General features: G+C 43.1%; 1 protein-coding gene across 9 annotated transcripts in view; it reads left to right on the plus strand.

Moving 5' to 3' along the window:
* dysf (dysferlin, limb girdle muscular dystrophy 2B (autosomal recessive)) overlaps positions 1–25,935 on the plus strand; it is an 83,990-nt gene that overhangs the window by 14,764 nt on the left and 43,291 nt on the right. For 5 of the 9 annotated variants that reach the window (XM_048970251.1, XM_048970246.1, XM_048970243.1 and 2 more), the window contains exons 4-32: positions 502–607; positions 2,911–3,025; positions 3,835–4,046; positions 4,888–5,016; positions 5,191–5,253; positions 5,900–5,950; positions 6,167–6,197; positions 6,654–6,769; positions 6,996–7,122; positions 8,185–8,288; positions 8,388–8,456; positions 8,534–8,577; positions 8,774–8,856; positions 10,943–10,975; positions 12,207–12,322; positions 12,533–12,646; positions 13,373–13,550; positions 14,289–14,413; positions 14,516–14,622; positions 14,771–14,966; positions 16,669–16,815; positions 17,049–17,180; positions 17,479–17,645; positions 17,789–17,903; positions 18,616–18,721; positions 20,015–20,157; positions 21,807–21,980; positions 23,427–23,514; positions 24,504–24,581. In XM_048970251.1, coding sequence (XP_048826208.1) covers positions 502–607; positions 2,911–3,025; positions 3,835–4,046; positions 4,888–5,016; positions 5,191–5,253; positions 5,900–5,950; positions 6,167–6,197; positions 6,654–6,769; positions 6,996–7,122; positions 8,185–8,288; positions 8,388–8,456; positions 8,534–8,577; positions 8,774–8,856; positions 10,943–10,975; positions 12,207–12,322; positions 12,533–12,646; positions 13,373–13,550; positions 14,289–14,413; positions 14,516–14,622; positions 14,771–14,966; positions 16,669–16,815; positions 17,049–17,180; positions 17,479–17,645; positions 17,789–17,903; positions 18,616–18,721; positions 20,015–20,157; positions 21,807–21,980; positions 23,427–23,514; positions 24,504–24,581 — 3,269 coding nt within the window. The remainder of the gene's footprint in view (positions 1–501; positions 608–2,910; positions 3,026–3,834; positions 4,047–4,887; positions 5,017–5,190; positions 5,254–5,899; positions 5,951–6,166; positions 6,198–6,653; positions 6,770–6,995; positions 7,123–8,184; positions 8,289–8,387; positions 8,457–8,533; positions 8,578–8,773; positions 8,857–10,942; positions 10,976–12,206; positions 12,323–12,532; positions 12,647–13,372; positions 13,551–14,288; positions 14,414–14,515; positions 14,623–14,770; positions 14,967–16,668; positions 16,816–17,048; positions 17,181–17,478; positions 17,646–17,788; positions 17,904–18,615; positions 18,722–20,014; positions 20,158–21,806; positions 21,981–23,426; positions 23,515–24,503; positions 24,582–25,935) is intronic. The other 4 variants (XM_048970252.1, XM_048970247.1, XM_048970245.1 and 1 more) reach the window with 3 other exon arrangements.

The following is a 25,935-nucleotide window of genomic DNA, read 5'->3' on the forward strand; positions in this document are numbered from 1 at the left end:
TCATCGCGTTTAGTTCAACTTGGTCTGTCTCCATCTGCGTTAGTTGGCAACTCGTATATATTAACTCTCATCAGTCCTGTTCTGGACTAGCTTGCGCATTTGCAGTATTTATTGAATGCAGGGGTGATGCTAGGGTTTTTTTAGGTGGCGGTATAAAAGGGGGTATAATTCATACATGGGGCGCAACGTTACCATTAGCCAATAATATGGGCTGTCTTTTTATATCTTTTGAATCAGTGCATGAGAAGGGACTTTAGCGGCCAATCAGCTTTCAGCCGGGCCCACTTCCTCTGGGTCACCCCTCCAATATACTGTATGCCCTCGATAGGTTGATGATGATTATCCATATGAGAATTATTGTTTTTCTGTGTCTTTCTTTGCATTTGCCTGGGCTTTGTGAGAGGTGGACTCCTGCAAAGTGAGTGAGCGGTCAGATCTTAGCCCTGTGTCCCTCTACTCCAGTCCTGACCACTTCATGCTCCTGCCCGTTTCCCCAAACAGATTCCTGGGGGAGACCTGGGTGGCTATGCGGGATGTCCTCAACTCCCCAAATCTAGCAGAAACCTTTACTGTCACTCTGCAGGATGCCAAGAGGAACAACACTGGGGTGAGCCCCCCCTCCGGATCACATGACAACTCTGATCATACTATTGAATTCTAGATGCAGTCACAAAATGAAGTATTAATCTAGGCCTATAAGATACACAGCTGAAGGCTCTTCTATACTCTGGCGTTAACTAGCTGGGCACACAAACAGAGGCACAATTCAACGATTGTTAACCCAGACATAAGGGAACATTCCCAGAGCGTTAGCTAACGTTACGTGAAGGTTCTCTCAAAGCTGGCGGAGAACATTTGTACTGTAACATTAATGGAATGTTTATTTCCACATGTTATAGTGTAACAAAGGTTCTGTCAGTGTTACCACAATAACATTATTGCCTGGACTTCCTTCTAATATAATTAATGTATAAAAAGTTTGTTTATAATGAAATTAATATTTTATAAAAATGCTGTATATTTGTATACATGAAAACACGAGCCAGGTCCTGAACCCATGACCTTAGAGGTGCATTATAATGCCACAGTGCTGCCTGTTCCTCTACCACGCCACCCATTTGTTCATGTATTAATAGTAGTAATAGCAGTATTAGTTGTAATAATGGGATAACATTCTGGGAAGATCAGGAAACCTGGACACTTTGAACACTTCTATACCTTAATCGCAACATTCAGTAAATATAACTTACAACTCATACTGCACTATAGATTCTTTAGATAGATATTTTTCCCGGTGTTCCTGTTTGTGCCTAATAATGCATACTTGTATACAATTTCTGATGGTTTTGCACATATAAGCCTTATTTGCACAGGCTTCATACAATGAACATCAATCACATCAGGTCATCGGGTGATTAACACTGTTTAGGTCGACTTATATGCCAGAGCGTCAGTGGGCCAGGGTTCACCTGCACCTGGTGTTGGATATTTTATAAACATTAAATACTAGTTTGTTTGAAAGTTGTTCCATTCAGTAAAACAGCCTCTTCCTGCCAGTGACTTCCTCACCACCTTTACGACTTACACAAGAGCCCTGGTGTAAACACCTCATTCTTCAATGGCAATCGTGGAACTATGAGGCTCTCTTCCTGTTCCTTCTCTGAGAACAAGCCTGTTTTTGGGGCTGTAACATGGTTTCCTTCAATTGTCCCCCAGACACTGGGTATCAGCTGGGCAGGAGGTGGGTGGGTTAGATGCCAATGCAATGCTTGTTCCTTCCACCCTCAAAGAGAGGCAGGCGAGGGGTAACTCCCAAATGGGTATTCTCTGTCCTGCTTTCCAGCAGTAGGATGGGGTCTCAGTGTACAGCTGTAACTCTGGCACCAGGTCCTTCTCATCGTACTGATTCCTGCTACTTTTAGGCATCACTCCCTTAACTCCAGAATGACATAGAACAACTTGTGTTAATTCCAGTAATTGACCTCGTGCTCCAGGTTCCCTCGCGAACACTGGTCCACATAAAAGTCGTTAATTGCTACTTGCAGATGTCCTCACATTGGACCACTTTTGCAATTTTACTACCTTCAATAAAATGTAGATATTGCAACCCCCCCAGAGAAAAAAAAATGTATGCAATGAATGATTTACAAGCCTAAAATCAAGTAGAGAAATGTTTTTGTGTTCGTCCGACTTTAGGGTGTTGGCTATTATTTATGCTTTTAAATTCATAGACATCCTCCTCTAAACCTAATCTCCACAAAAGGTTCAGATCCACCTTAGCATCACTTGCATCGAGCCACAGCATCCACTTAGCCTTCACATTCACTGTGGTAACAGGACTCTAAAAAGGAATTTATGAATTATACTCATCAGTGTCGGAGCACATCCCAGCCGGAATATGAAAGCTTTCTGCTGCTATGAATGCTAAACAGAACGACAACTACAATGTCATACACACAGCCTCCTTCTTCTTTAGCCTGAATAAAGAGAAAACTGGAAGAGGGAGACGGCGAGAAAAAAAAAATGAATGCACCCATTTGGAAGACAGACGTATGTCTGACTATTAATTAACATTTTATGCATTTCCATGGAGATGCACAGTCTAAGCGGACATGGGATGTTGAGAATTGGGTTTGGAGCAGAGTCCATACAAAATGTGACAATGAACAGAGCATCAGCTCATTTGGTGCTAATTAACATTCTCTGTCTCACTCTCTGTAAGTCAGCACCTCAATGTGTACATGTTAAATAAGCTAGAATCTATTGTAGCTAAACTATAGTCCCTGTTTGCTAGACGGATGACACAGATCAAGGTAGAAATGTGAATAGATAAACCATAAACTTAAAATTTGTATGACTAATGTATGGTCCTCTGATGTCTTGAACCCCCCCCCCCCCCCCTCCTCGTAGGCTACGGTGTCCTTGCACGTTTGCTACATAGCTCCCCCAGGCATGGCACCTATTTTCCAGCCCCTCCCTCAACCTGAGCCCCAGCATACCCCTCAGGAGCTGGACACCGTCACAGGTAGGGAAATTGTGTAACCTTAGTCATTCTGAGCTGTACTTGTGGTCATGAAGGGAATCGCAACGTGGTAAAACTCCAGTGGTCTGGACACACAGTGGCATTGTGCAAACAATCACAACATTCAGCGCTCAAGTCTGTGCCAGACACATTCTGTGCATTTTGCTTTACGCTCTGGAATGACACAATAGTCAAACAGTGGCAGGCTCACGTAGGCGGGACCAGGGAAGAAAAGAGAAAGAAAAACTGCATAAGAATTGCAAAATAATATATGAAACAGAAATAATATATCTTGTTGAAAAATCCAACCTTTCTAGAAGATTCTGGATGTGAAATAAGGTGAACATCATGTTCTGTATCAGGCTGGATGGAGAGGGGATGTGCTTCCTAGTAATTTGACGTTATCTTTCATCCTGTCTGACTTTGTCTGCACTACTTAGTTGCATAGTCTATATATCTTCTTGTCTGGAGCACTGATTGACTGTGCCAAGCTGCCTAAATACAAAAGTAGACTGCAGAAATCTGCCGCTGCTTGGAGAACTAGTTCGCTAGTTAAAGTCACACAAATTACATTCTTCTTACATTAGAGATAGATAATATGTCATTTTAAATATATAGATAAGACAATAAAGTGCTTTGTTTTCTTTTGAAGGAATCACATCTGCTATGCTGCACAGTGCTGAATTAGATGCTTCTGCTTTCTCTGTAGGGTTTCTCTTCCTGTCTTTGGTGTTCAGAGCCGTCCACGCCCATCTTCATGGTGTGCGCTCTTCTGCATCCTGTTCTTTCCCTAACCTTTCTCTGCCTTGCAGTGTTTTCCATGGACACCATCGGGGAGGAAGACACGGAGAGCATGATCACTATAGAAACCACTGAGGACCCGGAGCCCGTGACAGGACCCCAGGGACCGGAGGCGCCCACTTCCCCACCCAAGAAAACACCCCCAAATATGTACCAGGGCATGAAAAAGAAGAAGCGTCAGCCAAACAGACCTCCGTTACCTGACAGACCCCAGGACCTACAGGTGTGTATTCATGCATTTTGAACAGAAATATGGACAAATTCATCTACCTACAATTTACACAAGCTTTGGCACATATTTCCACCAGGGTTTCATATGTGTAGATTTTGCATGTTCTTCCAGTGTCGTCGTGGGGTTTCCTCCGGGTACTCCGATTTCCCCCCACAGTCCCAAAACATGCTGAGGCTAATTGGAGTTACCAAACTGCCCGTAGGTGTGCATGTGTGAGTGAATGGTGTGTGAGTGTGCCCTGCGACGGGCTGGCCCCCCATCCTGGGTTGTTCCCTGCCTTGTGCCCTGCGACGGGCTGGCCCCCCATCCTGGGTTGTTCCCTGCCTTGTGCCCGTAGCCCCCGTCTGATAGGCTCCGGACCCCCCGCGACCCTGAATAGGACAAGCAGTTACAGAAAATTGATGCATGGATAAATTTAGCGTATAATATTTCATACATGTGGCTGAGCTGCAAAGTGATTCTTCAAAATGATTTGCTTGTTTCAATGAAGAGAGAAAAATGAACTTCAGCAAAAAATATAATGTGAGTTTGCATGTAAAATGTTATTTAACCCTATCTTGAGGTGACATCCTCTAAACACAATCATTTACAGGCAATTATTGTTTACTTACATATTGCAGATTTTATTTTGCATTATGACATCCATCCATCCATTTTCCAAACCGCTTATCCTACTGGGTCGCGGGGGGTCCGGAGCCTATCCCGGAAGCAATGGGCACGAGGCAGGGAACAACCCAGGATGGGGGGCCAGCCCATCGCAGGGCAGCATTATGACATCTAATATTACTATTGTAACTGGAAATTTTTCAGAATAAATTTTTAATTATTTCAGGCACGGGTGAGGATCATAGAAGCAAGACAGCTGCCAGGAGTCAACATAAAACCGGTCGTCAAGGTGACCATTGCAGGAAAAACAAAGACAACCCGGATTCAAAAAGGCAACAGTCCCTATTTTGATGAGGTAAACAACAATAGATACACCAGCAACATTGCATTGAATTACAAATTTAATAAATATATGTATTTTACAAACATACTCACAGCCATAGTATGCATTCTGCAAGTTCAGTTCTGCAATCTTGCTGTGCTGCAGTAATTGTTGGTGATGGTGATAGTGATGCTTTTGATGTTTCAGACCTTCTTCTTTAACTTCTTTGAGACTCCCTCAGCACTTTTTGATGAAACCGTCTTTATTACAGTAAGTCTGTATATATAAAAAATCTGTGTCTGTGTCTGTGTGTGTGTGTGTGTGTGTACCACTTTTTTGTAAAAGAAATACATAACTTAAGATAAACGTCCTGGTGAGACCCTAACTAAATGTTTTAATATTAGCTTTGAATTCTGGGATAAAGTTATAACCTACACTCTCATGTTGTCTACAAACAGGATGGAATATTATTGCTCTTTATTATAAATATTTAATGATAATATTGTCCCTTCTTATCATAAAATTGATGTACACAATAATTCGATTAAAGAAATAAAAAGGTGTAATAACTTCAAAATTAATGCAATACGTTAGCATAATAAATTTCCCAGAACTAATAATCGTTTTTACAGAACTCATAGAAGGACATTTAAAAATTGCCACAGAATCAGTAAAACTGGATAGAAAGTAAAGCAGAAACAGTAGCCTAGCATACACAGACAATAAATGAAAATGAAGATTAATCGCTGTTCAAATACTAATCTTATGTCATAAATAACTTATCAGTCCTATAAGTAGGAACATCATGCTTAGAGTGTAACAGTGTAGCTTGATGACTGAGGGAAGGTTCTGCAGGAGCCTGAGAGCTACATTCCACACTAGCAGACTGCTGACTGCTTCCCTCCTGTACTCTTAGGTGTTTAACTCCAAGTCCCTTCGTACTGATTCTGTGATTGGAGAGTTTAAGGTAACATCGTCCCACTGTGAACTGGAGGTTTGACCAGCATTGACCACTTAAATTGCTTTGTCTTCATTTCGTAGTAAACCTGTTCTCCCAGACCATATGATGTGCTTATCGTTATGATCCAAAACCTTCTGTAGTCATTACCTTTCACGCTTAGTCCTGGCAAAGCATATGTTTTGCATGGAAGGATATTAACTATTTGCTGTTATTCACTTACAGCTTGATGTGGGAACAATATACACAGAAAACAGTAAGCCACTCATTTAAAAAAAATAATAATAAAATTAGATCCTAAAAGCAAACCAAGAAGTGATATTGAGTCTTATTTTGATCTTTTACTTTATTGGACTAATTATTATTTTATAGGCTGTCCAGTATCTTTACAGACTAGGTTAAAATGTTAATGCTATGTAAATCAGGCATTTCACTGTGAATTGTTGACCAATGTGGTGGATAATGGATTATTGTTTATTGTCTTTTGCTGGTTTGAAGTTCTAGATAAGTGTGTCTGCCACATGAATACCAAAATTGCCAAATTAATACAAAAATGGTCGTATGAATATGACAATATTCTATCGTGATATGAAAACACAGCACTGAAATAAAATTAAAAATCTAGCAAAAACGATCATGATTACATGCAAGCAGCATGATGTTTAGCGTTGCTTCACCCTCCTGTAGAGTGATCACCTTCTGTGTGCCTTAGGACATGCTTTCCTCAGGAAGTGGCTGCTGCTGTCTGACCCAGAAGACTTGTCTGCGGGGGCCAAGGGCTACCTGAAAGTCAGCCTGTATGTGCTAGCGGCTGGTGACGAGGCTCCGGTGAGTCTGTCGAGGGCCACATGGGAACTCCAGATAAATTTGTCATTAAAAAAAATCTAAATAATTTAGTGTATCTTTATGTAGCACCTTAAATGATAGGGCTGCATTAAGGTGTAATATAGTCCAACGTCATTGCTAACGTTATAGAAAACGTAGATATAACGCAGCCATCGAGGACAGGCTACATGGCATGAGGACTTGAGATGAAATGATGGTTATATTTCAGATGGACAAGAAGGAGGGAGCAGAAGAGAAGGAAGACATTGAGGGAAACCTGCTGCGACCTGCAGGGCTGAGCCTGAGGGGGGCCACATTCACCCTGAAGGTCTTCAGGGCAGAGGACCTGCCTCAGAGTGAGTTTGGAGATGCCTCTCAGGTTATGTGATGAGAGTCCGCTGGGATCATTGCAAAGCACGTAGCGAAACAAAAATGCAACCAAGACATTTATGAACACTGCTATAACAGGCTCTGTATATAGAATGTGTAAGTTTGCGGAATGCTGGGATTTGATTCTGGAATCTCTCGAGCTGCAATCAGCAGTTTTGAAACTTAGCTATGCCCTGCTATGTGAAAGTAATTTATAACACATGAATATTTTATTTAATATGCTGCTAATTCGCTTGAGCTGTATCTATCCCAGGGGATGTCAGTCCATACGTGTACAATTTTAAAATGTTCTTTAAATGTGGAAAGTCCCTTGGGGATTTTATTGCTTTCCTCCTAGGTGAAGAGAAAAATATCTAACATTTTATGTACATATGCAGTAGTAGTCAAAAGTTTGGACACACCTACCGAAATAAAGGTTTATTTGTAATATTCTCTGCATCTTAGAATAATTATAAAGTTGTCAAAACTATTAAATGACATCCATCCATCCATTTTCCAAACCGCTTACCCTACTGGGTCGCGGGGGGTCCGGAGCCTATCCCGGAAGCAATGCGCACGAGGCAGGGAACAACCCAGGATGGGGGGGCCAGCCATATATGGAATTATTCACTCACCAAAAAGTATTAAAAAATATGTCGGGGGGAGCAGCTCGGACTCAGAAGGTTGTTGGTTCAAATCCCTGGGTTGGCAGAGCGATTCCACCATTGCGCCCTTGAGCAAGGCCCTTAACCCCAACTGCTTCAGGTACTGGATAATCCTACTGTCTCCTCTATGCCAGGTTCATGTGGTGGCCTCCTGAGATGCTTTCCCAGCTCACCTGAAGGGGGTCCCACATATATGCTGAGCACTGATTGACCGCTTTTCCTTCACTCTCTGGTCAAACTCCCCCAAAACCATTTCTGCTGCATTTGGTCAGGTGTCCTGTGATGCGACACTATCACTCTCCTTTGCAGGCAGCTTGGTGTATCCAAATTTTTGACTGATAGCATATGCTTGAGTAGCATTATCTCCTCTTTTTCCCTCCATAGTGGATGATGCTTTCTTGGATGGTGTGAAGCAGATTCTGGGTTTTGATAGTAACAAGAAGAATTTGGTGGATCCCCTGGTGGAAGTCACCTTTGCAGGCAAAATGGTATGTATATTAGTCACTGCATTCCACTGCATACACATACTCATAAGCACATGTTGTGCTGCTGTGGACCTGAGTGCTTGTCCATGCTGATCTCTGCAGATCAGCACTAAGATTCTGGAGAAGAATGCTAACCCCCAGTGGAATCAAAGCCTGACTATCCCCATCAGGGTAAGCATGCGATAGATCACAGCCTTGCTTGTGGATCTTCTTCATGCACTCATGTTGTCTCTACTCGTTCCCTTTAGTTTCCCTCCATGTGTGAGAAGATGAGAATCAGAGTCATGGACTGGTGAGTCCACATACCCACTATATTGAAATCCGGATGCTGATTCAGTTTTTACTAAGCCTAGATCTAAGGTTTAGATTCGGCCACACACCATAGATATACCTAAATGCAGTTCATCAAAAAAAATACAGTTTAAACTGTGTTGCTAGTGTCTTCGGCTCAGACAGTGACTCTCCTGAGCGCAATTCCTCTCTCACAGGGACAGAGCCAGTCACAATGATGTCATTGGCACCACTCACCTGTGCATGTCCCGGATTTCTGCCCCTGGTGGTGAGATTGAAGGTAGGGCGATAAGATGGATCGAGAAAAGGCATGACAAAGGAAAGACCAGATAAGCAGGGTACCGGGTAGGTTGAGGATGAGGCACTGGGATAAGGAGAGAGATGGTGTAGTGCTGTACTAGGATGACTGATAGAACAAAGGGCTGGGCAAAGGGGTTCAGATCTATTTCTACTGGGTGTAACAGAATGCAGCATATTTACATGGTTATTAATAGAGGAAAGAAATTAACAGAAGAAATTGATATTGAGACAAGTAGACAATTTCTTGCATGTTACTTTGTGTTCTGTGTGTTCAGTGATTAGTTGTGGGTTTGTATTTGCCAGTGACCTCTGTAAAGGGCACCTGTTATGCTCATTTTCACTGTTCATAATTTTATATTTGAGGCCTTCTAGAGTTGAAACCTTCATACTTCAGTTCCAAAAACACATACCTTTTCTCAGTCTGTACATCTCAATTCACCCTCTGTCTGAAACAGTGTCTTATAGCTTTAAGCCCCAGCCCCAGTGTGCCCAGTGTGCTCTGACTGATCAGCTTGCCCTATACATTCCGCCCCTGTCTTGCAGTCTGCAGACAGATGTTTGCAGGTAGGCGGCCAATAAGGATTGTGTTATGAGGTGACCTCACCATGTTACGGAAGTAAGGGGTGGAGTTCCAAGGAAGCGTTTCAGGCAGATTAGAAAAAAATGGTTTCTATGATGAGAGCTACTTCCTTTGGTGTGTATTTTTGGCCTTAAGTCTTTGCAGACTGTTTACTTGCACATAAAGCTATATAACACGTTAAAGGGAAGCAAAAAACTGTAAAAGCATAACAGGACCCCTTTAAAGAATCTTATGTATCCTGCTGAAATGCCAGTGTGCGCTGAACTTTAGATTGGCCTCATTATTGGCTGTGGAAGAAAAATCCATGATTATGCAAATTCAATGCAGATTCAATCAGTAATTAATAATGAAACTTATGATAACACTGTTGATTCAAATATGATGATTGTAACAATTAATTCCTGCCCTGAAACATTTAATATACTAAACATGTAATGCAAGCTTTCTTAAGTAATAGGTTTTCATTATTGTAGGTAAGAGCTGTAGGTACAGACTGCTGAGTGTCTGTCCCCTGAAGCTTCGCGAAAGAATAAAGGTCGTCAGACTCTTAAACAAATCGACTTCAGCAAAATTTCTACCACAGGGTTATGGCTAATTTTCATGCGCTTTTCTTTGGGGCTGCTGCACTGCAGTATGAGATTAATGCAAAAGCCCTAAAGACAATGATAATCTATATGATTTTTTAAAAATTAATTCTGAAGCTGACCACAACTTATTTTAAAGCAGTTTTGTTAGGTGAAAATTAAACAAGCTCATAATCCAAAGCCACAAGTACGATTTAACTAATGTTGACATAACGGTCGATTCCCAGTGTTTTCAGATGAGTGTCCATGTTCTTCTCTGCTAACACATCTGCTGTGTAGCAGATCACTTTGATCTGGAGCTCAGTCTGAGGTGTTTGTGGGATCTCACTGTCATTGTACTTTCAGCACGGGGGGGCAGGTCCTCCTAAGAACTCTGTGTCTGCTTCATTATATTTTTCAATGTGACTCCAAGAAGATCCCAGCTTCATCTTCCTTCTTGAAATTCATGTTTAATCATTTTTATTGTTTGGTAAATTTCAGGAATACGGCTCTGCAAATTACTGAGATAAAAGAACACATAAAAAAATAAAAAATCAGCTCAGTCCCTTAAAATTTTCCTGTTGTTATTTTGGTGCAGTGCAAACAGGCGGCAATATTAATTTCCAGCATCTATTTTTAGTGAATAGTGCTGCTGCATGACAGTAATTGCGTGAATTAGTGTGGCGGTCATGCATTGGGACTGAATAGCACCACCGTGTGGAAGGAATGTGGCGACACTAACGGCTCACTTAAAAGATTGTGCTCTAACCTTGCCTGCTGTCAGAAAACGAATGGAACCCCACTTCAAAGGCATGGTCTTTGCTAGACAGTGTTCATCTTTAAGCATGAGATTTGGGTCTGGCCATCGTAACAGGCTTCAAACAGTGTTCTAATGAATTTCCATCGTTTCTTCATGCATCCAGATGACTTGCCGTCGGGGAGCCACACAAACAGCAGTACGTTGGGTATCCTGCTTCTCTCCTGTGACATTCAAGTGCACTTTGCGTAGCTTCAATAGTTCAATAGTACAAAATTTGTTGCACTACTCTGCTAGTATTTTATTGTTTTTAATTTGCATCGTATCTCGGGAACTAATATCTTTTTTATGATTGCCTATTACTCCATGGATGATAGTATAATCGGGCTGGGCATCATAGCTAAAGTCCTTCTCTCTGTGTCCTTTCCTTTAGCTTATAAAGTTTTTGTAGGTATCTGTTGGTTTTGGTATAATTATGTGTTGAATCTCATAGAACAATCATTATCTTGCTGCTGTTCTTTATTTGTGGGGGGTTTTCTGGCTGTCCAGTGTCCTGTATGCCACCCTCAGCTCTATTTCTTGCCCTCAAATGTGGCAACATCTCGTGATATTTCAGATAGCTCTCTTTATGAAATCTTTGGAAGCTGTGATCCATCTTACTGATTCATACATCCCAATATAATTATTGTCATACAAGAGCAAGACTAACAAACACCCATAATTAGCATCTGTTGGGTCAATGACAGTGCTCAGAGGAACAAGTGGGTTTCCGTCGGAACCTGTGAGTGGGTGTGGATGTCTGTGTTTCACAAGGGGGTGATAAGGATGGGTACGGTTACTACAAGCCTACTGCACTGTTAGGAACTCACCAGCAGGTGGCAGTGCTCCCTGATTCTTGGCGTTTCTTGAGTCGTACATAAATAAGCAAAGCGCAGTTACTAAGCTGCCCATCTGTCATAGACCTGTGACTGTGTCATATTATCAAGGGTTTGGATCAGGTGCTACTGTCTCAGGAGCATAAAAAGATCATAACTTTCTTTCCTCTGCATCAGAGTTTACAGACATTTTATGTCTAATAGACTTGTGTCTGTGGGATTCTTTATGCAGTATGTTAGGTGTGGGGTGCAATAATTTATATATAATTTATACAATATACTTTGACAAAAGCCAAGCAGGGTTCTAAGGGACAGTAAATCATATGACTGGGTTGCAAAATTATTTCATGACAGCATTTGTACACTCATCCTTAGCAATAATAAAAAATTTAATCCCTTCCCAAACTGGTATAGTGAACTTTATACTTTTGTTAGCTAGACCGGAATAGGATGTTCTTTTGCCTCCTCCTCTGTCAAACTTGGGTTTGTCATCCTGACAAAGGTCCATCACCCACTTTTTCCCTTTTCATACCCAACCACTCCCCTTTCTTGCAGTAGATGATAGCCTTGGCTTTCTCCCTACATTTGGGCCCTGCTTCATCAACCTCTATGGGAGCCCTAGAGAGTTCACTTCCTTCTCCGACCCCTATGAGGTGCTGAACCTAGGAAAGGTTTGTGCCTCTGCATAAACAATGTCTTTTATGAGCTGGATTTTTTTCAGGATTTCATTACTGACTGTAGTGTTTCTATGTAATTATGATCCATCATATTTTGAGTCCAATCTTATATATTACAGCACCAACAAATCATTTAAAATACAAACTAAGTTACACTCTAAAATGCGATTTTGTTGCTCTTTAACTGTGACATGTTGTTGGCAGGGTGAGGGTGTATCCTACCGTGGGAGGGTTCTCCTGGAGCTCAACACCAAGCTAGTGGAGCGGGTTGAACAGAAGGTGGAGGATATCCATTCAGATGACCTCCTAGTGGTGGAGGTGAGTCCATATGGAAGCTTACATTGTACATGACGTTGTAATACATATTATACCGTAATATGCTTTGGGTTTAGAAGTTTTAGGGGATGACATGGTAGATCGGTGGATGTAACTCATGATTAGTGGTTCAAATCCCACCCATGCTCTCCCTCTGTGGTTTTCTTGTGTTCTTCCCATATTGTGTGGGTTTTCTCTGGTCTCCACCCATAGTCCAAAGACATGTACTTAGGAAAGTTGATGTTCCTGAATTCCCCATCGCATGTGTACCCTGTGATGAGCTGGTATCTCATCCAGAGTGTGTCCTGCCGTATGTCCAGTGCTCTCTGGGATTGGCTCCAGGCCCATTGTGACCCCGTACCTTGCGGACCCACAGACAGTTCATGATTTTGCTGCTGGCACAGTTTTCTCCAGTGGCTGCATCTGGCAGTGCTAGGGAGCAAAAATATGGACTGTCTGACAGGGAGCTTTGAGGGAGCAAAAAAGTGGACCAGCTATGGGTCCCTTAGGACCGGATTGGGAGACATTGCTGTACAGAATATGTTGTTATAATGTTATTTGCTCTGAAATGTCCTTTTTTAATGACATGCATGCACTTTTTATCTTCTGTTTTAACCTATACTACATAACTTACACAGTACCTATGGGAAATGTCTGAGTCGGTCTGAGTATGATGTATCATCAAACGAAATGAAGAATGGCAAGTCTGCGATATTCTGTCTCCTGTAGAAATTTATGCGTAAGCGAAAGTACTACCTGTTCGCGGCCTTCTACTCGGCGACCATGCTGCAGGACGTGGACGATGCCATTCAGTTTGAGGTCAGCATCGGCAACTACGGCAACAAGTTTGACTGTACGTGCCTCCCGCTGGCCTCCACCACGCAGTACAGCCGGGCCGTCTTTGACGGTGAGAAACACGCCAACACTGGCCCCTGCCTTCTCTTATACCTCCATCACTGTCAAGGTCTAGCTGGCGTAAATGTCACTGCAATATTCATCAATTACGTTTCAAAACGTGAGACACTGATTTAGATGAGTAAATTAAAACTAAAATTAATAACTTGTTAATATTGTTATTAATTTTATGACATTAAGCATAAGGGTCTTGTGTGACTTTTAAAGTCAATTAAAATTATAACCCTGAATCTCTTATTCCATCCATCCATCCATCCATTTTCCAAACCGCTTATCCTACTGGGTCGCGGGGTGTCCGGAGCCTATCCCTGAAGCAATGGGCACGAGGCAGGGAATAACCCAGGATGGGGGGCCAGCCCATCGCTGGGCAGATTCTCTTATTATTTTCTTGTATTTGTGTTCTTTTGTTTACTGTACTTTTGTGGCAAAAGTCTCGGAAAATGTATTTTATTGAATCCCATTGTTTTAGTTTAAGTATCTTATGCTGAACTACATCAATTTCCTGATAGAACTATTCCTCTTAGTTCTACCTCACCCACTGTTTACCCATAATGTCCTGCAGAAAGTATGAATGCTATGATGGTTGTGTTCAACAGACAGGAAGTGCAATGCTTCGAGTTAAAGGGTGTGATTGGACGTTGTGCATTCCCTTTGAAAGGATGTGCTGGTCCTGGATCAGCTACGTCCTTAGTTCCCTTCTGAGGAGGAATGCTTCATCTTGTCACTCCAGGTTGCCACTACTACTACCTTCCCTGGGGGAGCATCAAGCCCGTGGTTGTGCTGTCTTCGGAGTGGGAAGACATCAGTCCCCGCCTCGAGGCCCTGAACATGCTGTTGTGCGCCCTGGAGCGCCTGGTCAGCATTACTGACTTACTGTGTACTGCGATATATGCCACTTTAGCACTGCTGTTTGCCAGCTGCTTGGCTCACAGTCTGATGCTGGTCTGCTTCTTGCAGGAGGCTAACCTGACAGAGCTGCAGCTGTTGCTGAAAGCAGCCAGTGACCTGGAGGAGGTGAATGGCAAGGTGGAGGATCTGCTTGATGACGTCATTGCTGACTGCAGGTGTCTCTTTAAGGGTCTTTGGACCCTTAATTTTCCATTATTATATTATTACCATCTAAGAAGCCATTTTTTCTGTGGTTTTATGCATTCAATATAAAGTTCCTATGTCAGGGGGCTGAACTTAATGTCCTGTCCCACCGTGGAGCAGTCAGGAGCTGCCAGAGCTGAAAGACTGGCCGTGTGCCACGCCTCTGGACCGGGCCATGCGGCACCAGCGCGAGGTCATCCTGCAGCAGATCGAGCAGGCCGCCCTAGCGCTGAAGCATAGCGACTCCACTGAGCCGGAGGCTGTCCTGGACCAAGCTGAGGACTGGATTGTACGGCTGCGCTCGCTTTCTGTGGAGGTAAGTAAGAATTTGTCTCCTGAGCTAGAATCATTCATCCATCCGTCCATCCGTCCATCTACCCAGACAACCATTTTCTAACTCCTTCCCCAGAAGTGGGTTTGGGGGGGACTGTATCCTAGCCTAGGCAGCACAGTGCATCAGGCAAGGAAACACATTGGACAAGATGAATTTCAGAGTCAATAATAGTATCTGTTATTTTTGGGGTAAAACGTTTCCATTACAAACTTTTTCTTTCATTATTAAAACCATATATATGTATATATTTATGTATTTGAACTGTATTTTAGGCACTTCGCTGACAGACGCAAATTATGCCACATAATTATTATCTTTCACAACTGCCGTACAATTGAACTTAATTGCATTTCATACTAGGCAGTGGGGCCGTGTGCTTTCACGACTGTGTGTCCCTTCTGTCATGGGGGAAAGCAGAACCTAAAAGAAGAGGGGCTTTTTATCATGCCTGTGTTATTAGGCAACTAAGACCTTACCTATTATATCATAGACACCAGATTTCTTGCTTGGTCTTGTACACATTTCTTTTCTTGGTGTCCTGTACAGTGCAGTGTTATTGTTTTATGGGTGTATTATGGTATGTTTATTTTCTAAATGTGTGTGCGTATGAGGTTTTATTTGTGTGACTAGGTTGTGTTTCAATATGCTCATGGATGGAGATTTGCTCGTTTGTCTACACCAAAATGAATATGCAAGCCTGCGTTGAGTCTATGCGTATGTGCCTGTTTGCCTGAACATATTCTGCTGTTGGAAAATGTATCTGTGTATATTTCTGACAGTATTTGACAGTGTCAGTCTGAGTGTCTGTTTGCCAATACGTGTTTGAGAATGGGTATTTTTGCTCATCGATCTGTATTTGCTTATATGGTTTTTCTTGTTGATGCATTAGGGGTGTAATGGTACACAAAATTCAAGGTTAAGTGCAATTTCAGTACAGCGGGGAAAACAGAATTTATTTTGAAATTAATTATTAAATATGCAAACACTAGTAAAATTAAAAACAGATGTAAACGAAAGGACTGCTGTGCTAGTACCTGTTTACCTGTCGACGTGGCTGAAAAACAAAACCTAACTGATGCTTATTTGCAAATTGTAAACATAAGCTAAGGAACATGCACTGGTACAGCGTGTTGCTGCACCCACCACATGGCAAACCACCTCAGGGATGAGAACCAGAGTGCAGCCATGCGGCAGGCAATACCTCAGCACCACATTAGTCCGAATGGACCAATGTCAATTTTTTTTCCTATGGCTGGAGTACCAATCCTGCCACCAACCCCCAAGTTATTCCCTGTAAGAGCTGATAGACAGTCTTGATCTTATCAACTACTCTCTCTCTGATGTTGGTGATATTAACTGGGAAACGAAAATGTTCCCAAACCACTTATTATGACTGACTGTTACCAGTATTAGCCAGAACCAACCCGCAGCCACAGTTAGCATATTTTCCGTGTTGAACATTTACTTGTGAATTTAATTGGACTCCTGTGCCAGTAAATGTAGCCATTTGGTGTACAAAGAAACCATGGAGTGCTCCAATCTGAGGACACATGGTCCTGTTTCTGTGTCTGTCTCTGAATTTGAATGCATTTCCCAGGATGTCTCTCAACCATATCTACATGGATGTCAGCCTGCCCTTCTTTTCCTCTTCATCTTTCTCGCCACCTTTTTCCTCCTCCGACAGCCACAGAACAGCCTCCCAGACATAGTCATCTGGATGCTGCAGGGTGACCGGAGGATCTCCTACTACCGCATCCCTGCCCACGAGGTCCTCTTCTCCCAGGGCCACTGTGGGAAAAACTGCGGCCAGCTGCAAACCATTTTCATGAAGGTGGTATTTCCTCTCCAAGTCCGGTTTGCTTCATACTGTTACTCTAAATGTCCATGTTAATGAATGTGTGTGCAATGAACTTTTCTGTGATGAATGTTGATAATTTCACTAGAGCAGTTGTCACAGAGTTATTAGACTGCCTTAATTTTTGAACACATCTTTTAGCGATGATTATATTTTATATCTCTGTGTCTTTGAGTCAATAATATCAACCGATATCCCTGCCCTTGCAGTACCCCCAGAATGGCAGTGGGAAGAACAAGATCCCAGCGCAGCTGCGTGTCAAAATCTGGCTTGGACTGTCAGTAGATGTCAAACAATTCAACCGGTTCTCTGAGGGCAAGCTGTCTGTGTTTGCGGAGACGGTGAGGAGCGGCGCTGCGCTGCGTGTGTGGTGGGAACAGGAACCATGGATTTTAGGCCTTAAAATCCTTAAGTCAAAATACAAAATGTGTGCTAGCACTGTTATATGGTGGAATGTGATGGGTGTGATTTTATTTACAAAACCATTTATGCCTCAGATCTACTCAAATATATACTCTGGTGCCTAGTAACTGTTGGTGCAATGTACCAAATTTTATGTGTTTATTTTATAATGTCAAAACTGGCTTATTGTTTTGGCATGCTGTATGAATTAAATGATCTTCTGTTTGCCATTCCAAGTATGAGAACCAGACCAGGCTGGGATTGTTAGGAAGCTGGGGCACCACAGGCCTCACCTACCCGAAATTCAGTGACGTCACCGGCAGAGTGAAGCTGCCCAAAGACGGCTTTCGCCCGTCCCCGGGCTGGGCCTGGGCTGGGGACTGGTTTGTCAGCCCAGAGAAGACGTAAGTCCCCAATCTTCTGATAGATATGGCATTTAGGCCTCGTCTTTCATGTCTGTTTTCCAGGTGGTTCTACTGTATATGGTGTTTGTCTCCATGCTATTTATGCAACACAAAAATCCTTTATTGTCCCTTGTGGTCTATAGTATGCTGTATGACGTGGATGCGGGTCACATGACCTTCATGGAGGAGGTGTTTGAGAACCAGATGAGGTTGCCGGGAGGACAGTGGATTGCAATGCCTGAAGGCTACACTGATGTGGTCAGTATGGTTTTAGTCAGTATCTGGAAATAGTATTTAATACCGTTTATTAGAATGTGACCACTGCTTCATTTACTATGTAATTACAGGTTATGACAGGTTATGGAGTAGAGGTCTGCTCTGTGGGAAGATCGTCAGTCAAACCAAGTTTATTACAGGAAAAGAAAAATCTGACTCGTATAGAGGCGAAGCCCCTTTAAGAACAGAAAACTGAAAACAGTGGAAAACTAACCCCTAAAATTCAAAGAAATATAGCAAACGAAAAAAGCAAACCTATGTAAGGGGAGCTGTCTTCCATGCCTCAACCACATCTCCTCCTTCAATCCTCTGCCTGCATCCACATACTCTGCCCTGTAATAAACCTAACCGGGTTGAAACCATTCAAACTGTTTGTGCAGATATTTCTGCTTGGTAACAAATAACAAAATATTTGGGGATTTTATACACTTGTACGTTCACAAGTATGCATACTAACTAGGGCAGGGATGGGGAAGCTGATACATGGGGAGCCGGTGTGGGTGTGGGTTTTTGGGATGACCTCTCACTCAACCAATAATAAAGAAGTTCCAATCCTGCGGGTCCACTGTCATTGGCTGATTGAGAGATCACGCCAAAACCCCTAAGTCACATCAGGTGTCCATGGATCAGGTTCCCTACCCAGGAACTAGAGCTTTAGCAAATCTTGTCAGCGTGTGTGTGTGTGCTTTTGTAGAATGGAGAAAAGGCCGTCCCCAAGGACGAGGTGGAGTGCCCCCCGGGATGGGTGTGGGAAGATGTGGAGTGGAGTGAAGACCTGAACCGTGCTGTGGATGATCAAGGTACAGCCTCGCGTCACACATCATGCTATTGTCCTTCTGCCCTGGAGAAACACTTCAGCTACTGGAATACTGTAAATGCTTCGGAACAGAGGTTACTATTTTGACCCCTCACCAAGAAACAAGGCAAAATATTTGGCATAGACGGGCCTAGTGTTCTGGGCTACCAGCAAGTCTAATTGTGCAGGGTGAGGTTTTTGAATGTTTAGATTTTTCTTCCAGGTTGAGCCACACCAGTTCCATAAAAGCACCAGCACATTCTAGGATGCTTACGCATCTTCAGAGCTGGATTCCTCTTCAGTTCCTCCAGCAAAGCACTGCTTCAGACAAACAGCCGTGCTCTTTATTCCTTCTGCCTAAAACATGATTTTCTGCTTTCTTTGCACTTATCCTGTCTAGTACTGAAGTCCAAAATGTCTCAGAAATGACAAGGCTTAAGAAAAGTTATATTTTATGATAGACCATTGGTAAAATGAGTGGTGATTTTTTTTTTTTGTGAAAGACTTGAGCTCATTAGTTCTTCGCATGCATGGTAGACCTACCGAATTCCTCAGTGGTATTATTGTAGTGCAAAAAAAATAATAATTAATATCAGAGATGACGATCTGATGTTCAGATCTTGTTCAGTGTCTGGTCAGGGGCAGGTCAGAGTCTGTTGGTAACATCTGCACGCAGAAGCTTCAAAACCATGAATGACATGGAGTCACCAGCCTTATCCCGACAGCATTTCAGCTCTCTCCAAGAACAACAACAGACACAAGCTATGTTGATCACCACGGCAGCGTTACCAGGTTACCAAGATCTGCCTGGTTAACCAGGAATGACGCTGCCTGTCCATCACCTTGACACTGCGCTGGCTTGAGCAGACTTTTCACACTGGATATGCTGGAGGCAGCCACATGAATCACTGACCCAGTGCAGGTTCCGTTACAGGAAGGCGGTGGCTTACACACACATGAAAAAAGCGGGTACATGCATGTTCTCTGGGCCAGAAACCACTGCTGGAGTTCAATATATAGTTTAGTGTATGTTGACTGTGGTGGTTTCTATATATACATCAACATCTGCCTGATGCCTCTTGGTCTTCACTTATTTTGGCACAAGAGTGTTGATGTTACCCTATGACTTATACAATACAGCAGCATATGTCAGTGTTTTCTGATTTGGTATAATTCTCTGAATGAGAATTGAAAGGATTTGACCACAGGCTGATCTGGGAAATAAGAAAATTCACAAGTTAAAATATACCCAGATTTAACATACTGAAAATTAATTTGTAAATCCCGCTACCGTCAGGCTGGGAATACGGCCTCACCATCCCTCCAGACCGTCGACCGAAGTCCTGGGTCCCATCTGAGAAAATGTATCACACCAATCGGCGCCGGCGCTGGATTCGCCTCCGACGCAGAGACCCGCAGAAGATGGAGGCTCTCCGGAAGGTGAGGTGCTCGCGGCCCGTCTTGCACTGCATCAGATTATTCATTTTTCAGGGTGAATCCTACAAATGAAAATGTGTGTGTCTGTATCACAATGCGATGGAAACATGTTATTTTGACGTTTTGGAGAGTATTTTTGGTCCCCACAAGGGGAAACAGAATGTTATAAAAATCTGTGAGTGAAATCAAAAAACTAAACATGCCAAAAGTCTTGTATTTTGTTTGGTTACTGATGTTAAGGTTTGGCCTGGGTAGGGGTTGAGGTCATCATAGTTTGCATAGTGATTTTACGTATAGAAATGAGGGGATGATCTCCACAAAAAAAAAAACATTCAACTTCAACTTCAGCAGTTTGTCCGCTCAAGGTACTGATGTAGCTGTCTTTTATTTTTATTGTATTATTACTACTATTATCTAAAGTATTATTATTAGTCTGACTTACCTACAAATTCGACATGAAGACAGGCTTAGGCGACGGATCTTGTTTGTTGAGTAGAGCTTTTTGAAGATGTCCTGAGGTTTATTTCCCAAGAAAATGAACCAGACTCTGCTTTCTCTATACCTCGCTTCACCTCATGGTCTGGGAAGTTCTGGGAAATGCTCCCATGTTACGAGGAGACAGTTCCTGCCATTTCAGACATATCTCTCGTCACTCTCACGGTGGCCCCAGAAAGCATATAATCAATCACACCATCCATGGCTAATCTGAAGTCAAATCTAAGTCCAGTCTCCGGTGTTTCTCTTCGACTTGGCAAGACCTGCATTTCGGCCAAATTCTGCTTCAACCTCAAATATGCCCTCTATTTTTTTTTTATTTGGTCGAGGGTAAAGAGAAATTGCTCAGAATGTAACGGCACGTTTAGAGAATGTATCTATGCACATTAATGAAGATATATGGAAAAGATTAGGGCAATGATTTCTCTGGAAAATATTACATAACTTGGGAGACTGTGAGATATGGAAACTAACAAACCAAGGGCTATCTATGGTTTCCTCACTCGACTGCATTTTACATACAAGCCTCAGGGTGGCACTCTTTGCTCACAGAATAACAACAACAATGATGAGCAACAACACAACACATTGAATAAAATGGGAACTTCATAGAGTTTAAGAAAGGGCTCCCTCTTATTGATTTTATAATAATAAAAGATTCACGTCTGTACTGTGTACCTTTCCAGCTTGTTTGAAAATTTACTCACAATTCACATGTCGTAATTCTACTAACTGATATCATCACACACATGTAATATATTTTTCTGCAGACAATTGATCCCTATCTGTCCTATTTGCTTTGGAATCCCATCTAAAAAACAGTAAGGTTTCAGGGATTTTTAAACTATAAATGCTCCATGTAGGGGCTTTAGAGGGGCGTCGATACCCTGGCAGGTTCAGGCGGTCCAGCACTACACAGGAGCTCTTGAATATGTAAAATTATACATAAATTTGGGCAAGAGACTCAAGGTAACATTTTATCAGGGCCCAGAAGTTCTACTTACATCTTGGCTCTAGGTAACAAATGAAAAGAGTAAGACATGCTGTAGTATTGAGGAAGTGTGATAGCCTTCCCTATGTGCAGAACATATCCTAAATGCTGTCCCACAACTGGGCCTGCATAGACTCAGCTCACGCCTTGGGTCGTCTCCCCACAGCAAAGGCCGGACGAGTCGGAGCGGGAGGGCTGGGAGTATGCTTCTCTGTTTGGCTGGAAGTTCCACCTCAAGCAGCGGAAGACTGACTCCTTCCGCCGCCGCCGCTGGCGCTGCCGGATGGAGCCGCTGGACAAGACTGGGCCGGCGGCCATTTTTGCCCTGGAGTGTTCCCTGGTGAGGCGCCGGGGCCTGGGGTGGGTGGTGAGAGGTGACAGACCATCGGGTGGGACAGAGAGGAGATGGTGATATGTGTCAGGATTGCAGAGTTTGGTGGTGATTTGTTTTGTCCATAAGATGGAGAAAGGAGAAGGAAAATGAGAATGTAAAAGGCACTGGTCTTTGCAGAGTTCCTGGCTAGGATCTCTTGGCATGTTAATTTAGCGCTGGCTTGGCTGTGCGAGTCTGCTGTAGAGAACTTTATCCTGGGTTCAGTACCACTCATTGGTTATACGAGACATGCATGGGCAAGAGTAAGAACAGTATTTTTTAGTTTGTCCAGAACACCTAGAAAGAGTTGGAGATAAAAATCATCACAAGATGATTGCCTGGAACTTTGTGTTATTTTGAGGTCTGGTACATGATGCGGTGACTGTGAACTAGTCTTTGAAAACTGCTTTTAGAGGTCATAGTCCCTTAGGTGTAAAATGTGCTCTGGATAATGTGGTAGTATGTTCATAGTCAGTTTTGAGGAATACATGTTGACGTAGGTGTTATGAGTGTAACACATTGAGTTCCAGAGAGTTTTAGATAAGATTAGTGTTCTGTTTGTAGCTCGGCTACATTGCCTTCCAGGCTTGGGCTCCTGTGCTGGCAAGGAGAGCCTCAGACGTGACCTCACCACTGCCGTGACTGACAGGTGGAGCTCAGCCAACAGGCAGACACCGGGGTTCCTGGGGGGGCGGGGCTTTGAAAGGGAGCGTCTGAACTTCAGTCGGGCGGTTGCATCAAAGGTGCAAGGAGCTGGCAGCATTGCCAGCCATTAATGGATGGGGCACTGTTTCAACTTTCCATGTTCCATGCAGAGTAAAATGTTTGGTGGATTTGAAATGTTTTTCCCCATTCCTATGGAAGATACGCCGTGTTTTCTTTGTGAGAACTTGAGTGTATCCTCGAGAGTTTTTTTGTGACAAATGTGTTTTTCCTCCGTTTTTGTGTCCTGTACTGTTCAGAAAGCCACAATGAGTGTTTTTTGTTGATTTATTTCCTCCGACATGATATAAGCTCCTATTTATATTCCACTAGACAAGAACTTATTCTGTTAATTGTGCTTTAGCTGTCAGGCTTGGCAGGCTGTTGTTGCTGTTCCTGATGGAAAGTTCTGGGCTCTTCTTTGGGAGATTTGCAAAAGACAGACAATCGCGTCTTTGTGCTTGGCATTTTCATACACTCTGACTATGTTGTTTCCCAGCTTGAAAGGTGACAGTTCTTAGTTTCTTCGGAATTTTTTTATCTCACCATACAAGAAAACGTCTGCTACAGCTATAGCATGAATTGACTTAGGAAGAAAGTGGGGTAAAATTCTCACAAATGGACCGAAATCCATCCACTCAAAATGCTCCATTGACGCTATACTGTATGTGGGTCTTTACCCCCAAAATATGGATGTGCTTCTTATAACAGACAAGCGTGACCGAAGACAAGAACGATGACAAGTCAGTAACGACAGCCTTTGGAGTGAACAGGCCCACCATCTCCTGCTTCTTTGAATGTAAGTCAGTGGCCCACATTGCATCACGGGGTCATTTTTCCACGAGACAAATAACCTTCTGAAAGGGATAGAAGAGGAGCTAGAGGCTTCTTTCACAGTGCAGAGTAAACTGGCCAGTGGGACATTCTGGAACATTGCAATATATTCAAATGTGAATTCTAGCCAAGCTGCTTACATCCCTGTCAATTGTTAACCATCCTTCTCCTGCACTACATTCCTAGTCCCAGTCACTGTCTGGCAAGTGAAGCTGAATATGAACTATAAGGGGTGTGGAGTAGAACAGAGGTGGCAGAAAGAGTGGAGCAGAGGAAAAAGAGATAGAACTGAATGAGAGAAAAGCAGTTAACTTTGTAGAATAATGGTTATGTCTGTTATTTAGGGTCATAAACCCCAAAGATGTAATGTCAGGCCTGAATTGAGAGTATTAAGTGACCTTGGGTAGCAGAAAGAAATGATTGGTGAGATGATTGGTGGCCTGTGATATTCAGAAATGTCACATTGATTTTTCAGTGGCTGCCTTATCAAAAGGACAATATACACTCATATTAAATATATTAGATATTAAGTTACATTAGCTTATTAAAATACATTCATGAATGGGAGGGGGGTGCTCTGCTTTGGGGCCCCCAAGGGTATGATGCCTCAGGGCACTTGCCCAAGTGACAATATCATTAATCTGGCCCAGCATAATGTTCCAATTGGACGCTTGTGTTGACGTACTTTTCTTTATTCATACTGCATAACATCATGGCAAACATGGGTTCTCTTATTAAACCCCTCAACCGTGAGCAGGATCCACATATAAATTCATTTTTTGGGTTGTGCTCTTAACAGCCCATCTGTCCAGCAACCTCCTACTCAAAGAACCCTTGGGACGAACTGGGAGCCTGCAAACTTTCGTCCGATTGCCTCAAAACACATACCGTAATATAAATGGTTTTCTGGATAACATGAGTTATTATTATTATTATATGTATTATTACTGTCAGGTGGCACCCGCTATCACCTGCGCTGTTACCTGTACCAGGCAAGGGAGCTCATCGCCTTGGATAAAGACAGCTTCTCAGGTGAGGATAACTATGGACTTTGAGTTAACGTAACTTCCTTGATTTCTGTGTGATTTATCCTAACAATCCTGCCAGCATCGTTGCCTCATTTGAGTATTTAATGTAACATGTAGTAACTACGGATGGCATGGTGGTGCAGTGGTTAGCACTGTTGCCTCGCACCTCTGGGACCCGGGTTCGAGTCTCCGCCTGGGTCACATGTGTGTGGAGTTTTCATGTTCTCCCAATGTCGTCGTGGGGTTTCCTCCGGGTACTCCGGTTTCCGCCCACAGTCCAAAAACATGCTGAGGCTAATTGGAGATGCTAAATTGCCCGTAGGTGTGCATGCCTGACTGAATGGTGTGTGTCTGTGCCCTGCGATGGGCTGGCCCCCCATCCTGGGTTGTTCCCTGCCTCGTGCCCATTGCTTCCGGGATAGGCTCCGGACCCCCCGCGACCCAGTAGGATAAGTGGTTTGGAAAATGGATGGATGTAGTAACTACAACAAGCAGCAATTTAGTTTAGTATTAGCATTATAGATACTTTCAATAGACAATAGGTGTACAGTGTTACACTGTAATGCGGAAAAAGCCGGACAGTGACAGATGAGTAGTAATGAATAGGGTAGATAAAGGGCAGAAAGGAAAATCTCCAAGATCCAAGACAATCTGGTCATCCAGAACTCTTGGGCTTGCTAACAGTATACAATTTATAAAGAACAGTGTGAGTTTTGTAGGCAAAATTCGAACTCGCGTAGTGGATGGGCCTTTGCTGGCTCATCGGGATCCCGTGGGTCGAGGCTGGATCTGTAAGCTGGAAAAAGTGGGGGAACAGTGGAAACACACATGTAGGTTGCTAGTGCAGTATAAGGGATGTAGTTGTTAAGCCTGTAGAGGGCAATCTTATCCAGAAAGGGCCAGAGGGGGAAGCAGGATTACTAATTAGAGGACTGATTGGCTGAAGAGTCCTCGCACCTGGCTTTGAACAGCTGAGCTAAAGGTTACCCCAAAATCCTGCATACACACTGGCCCTTTGCGGATCAGATTGCCAACTCTTGCTTTAGAAGGGTCCCCTTCACCTATCCTGATTGAGGCAGCATATATGCAGCTGTACAGAATGAGTAACTGCAAGTGCTGTTAATGGCTTTGTCAATAAGCAAATACTGTAGATAATGTAATGTGTCGGGAACACTGTTCATATTTATTATTGTGCAGGGGCAGACTAGCAGCAAAAAGCAACCTGGGAATTTGTCACTGGGAGTTGGGGGTTGGTGTGTTATGCCACCAGCTGGGGTGTGGTGGGGTATATATCATTAAATATTATCCATCAGTTATCTCCTGCGATCCTGGAAACACGCCCAGATGGACCGACGGGT

The sequence above is a fragment of the Brienomyrus brachyistius genome, chromosome 12 (assembly GCF_023856365.1).
Source record: "Brienomyrus brachyistius isolate T26 chromosome 12, BBRACH_0.4, whole genome shotgun sequence".
Lineage (NCBI taxonomy): Eukaryota > Metazoa > Chordata > Actinopteri > Osteoglossiformes > Mormyridae > Brienomyrus > Brienomyrus brachyistius.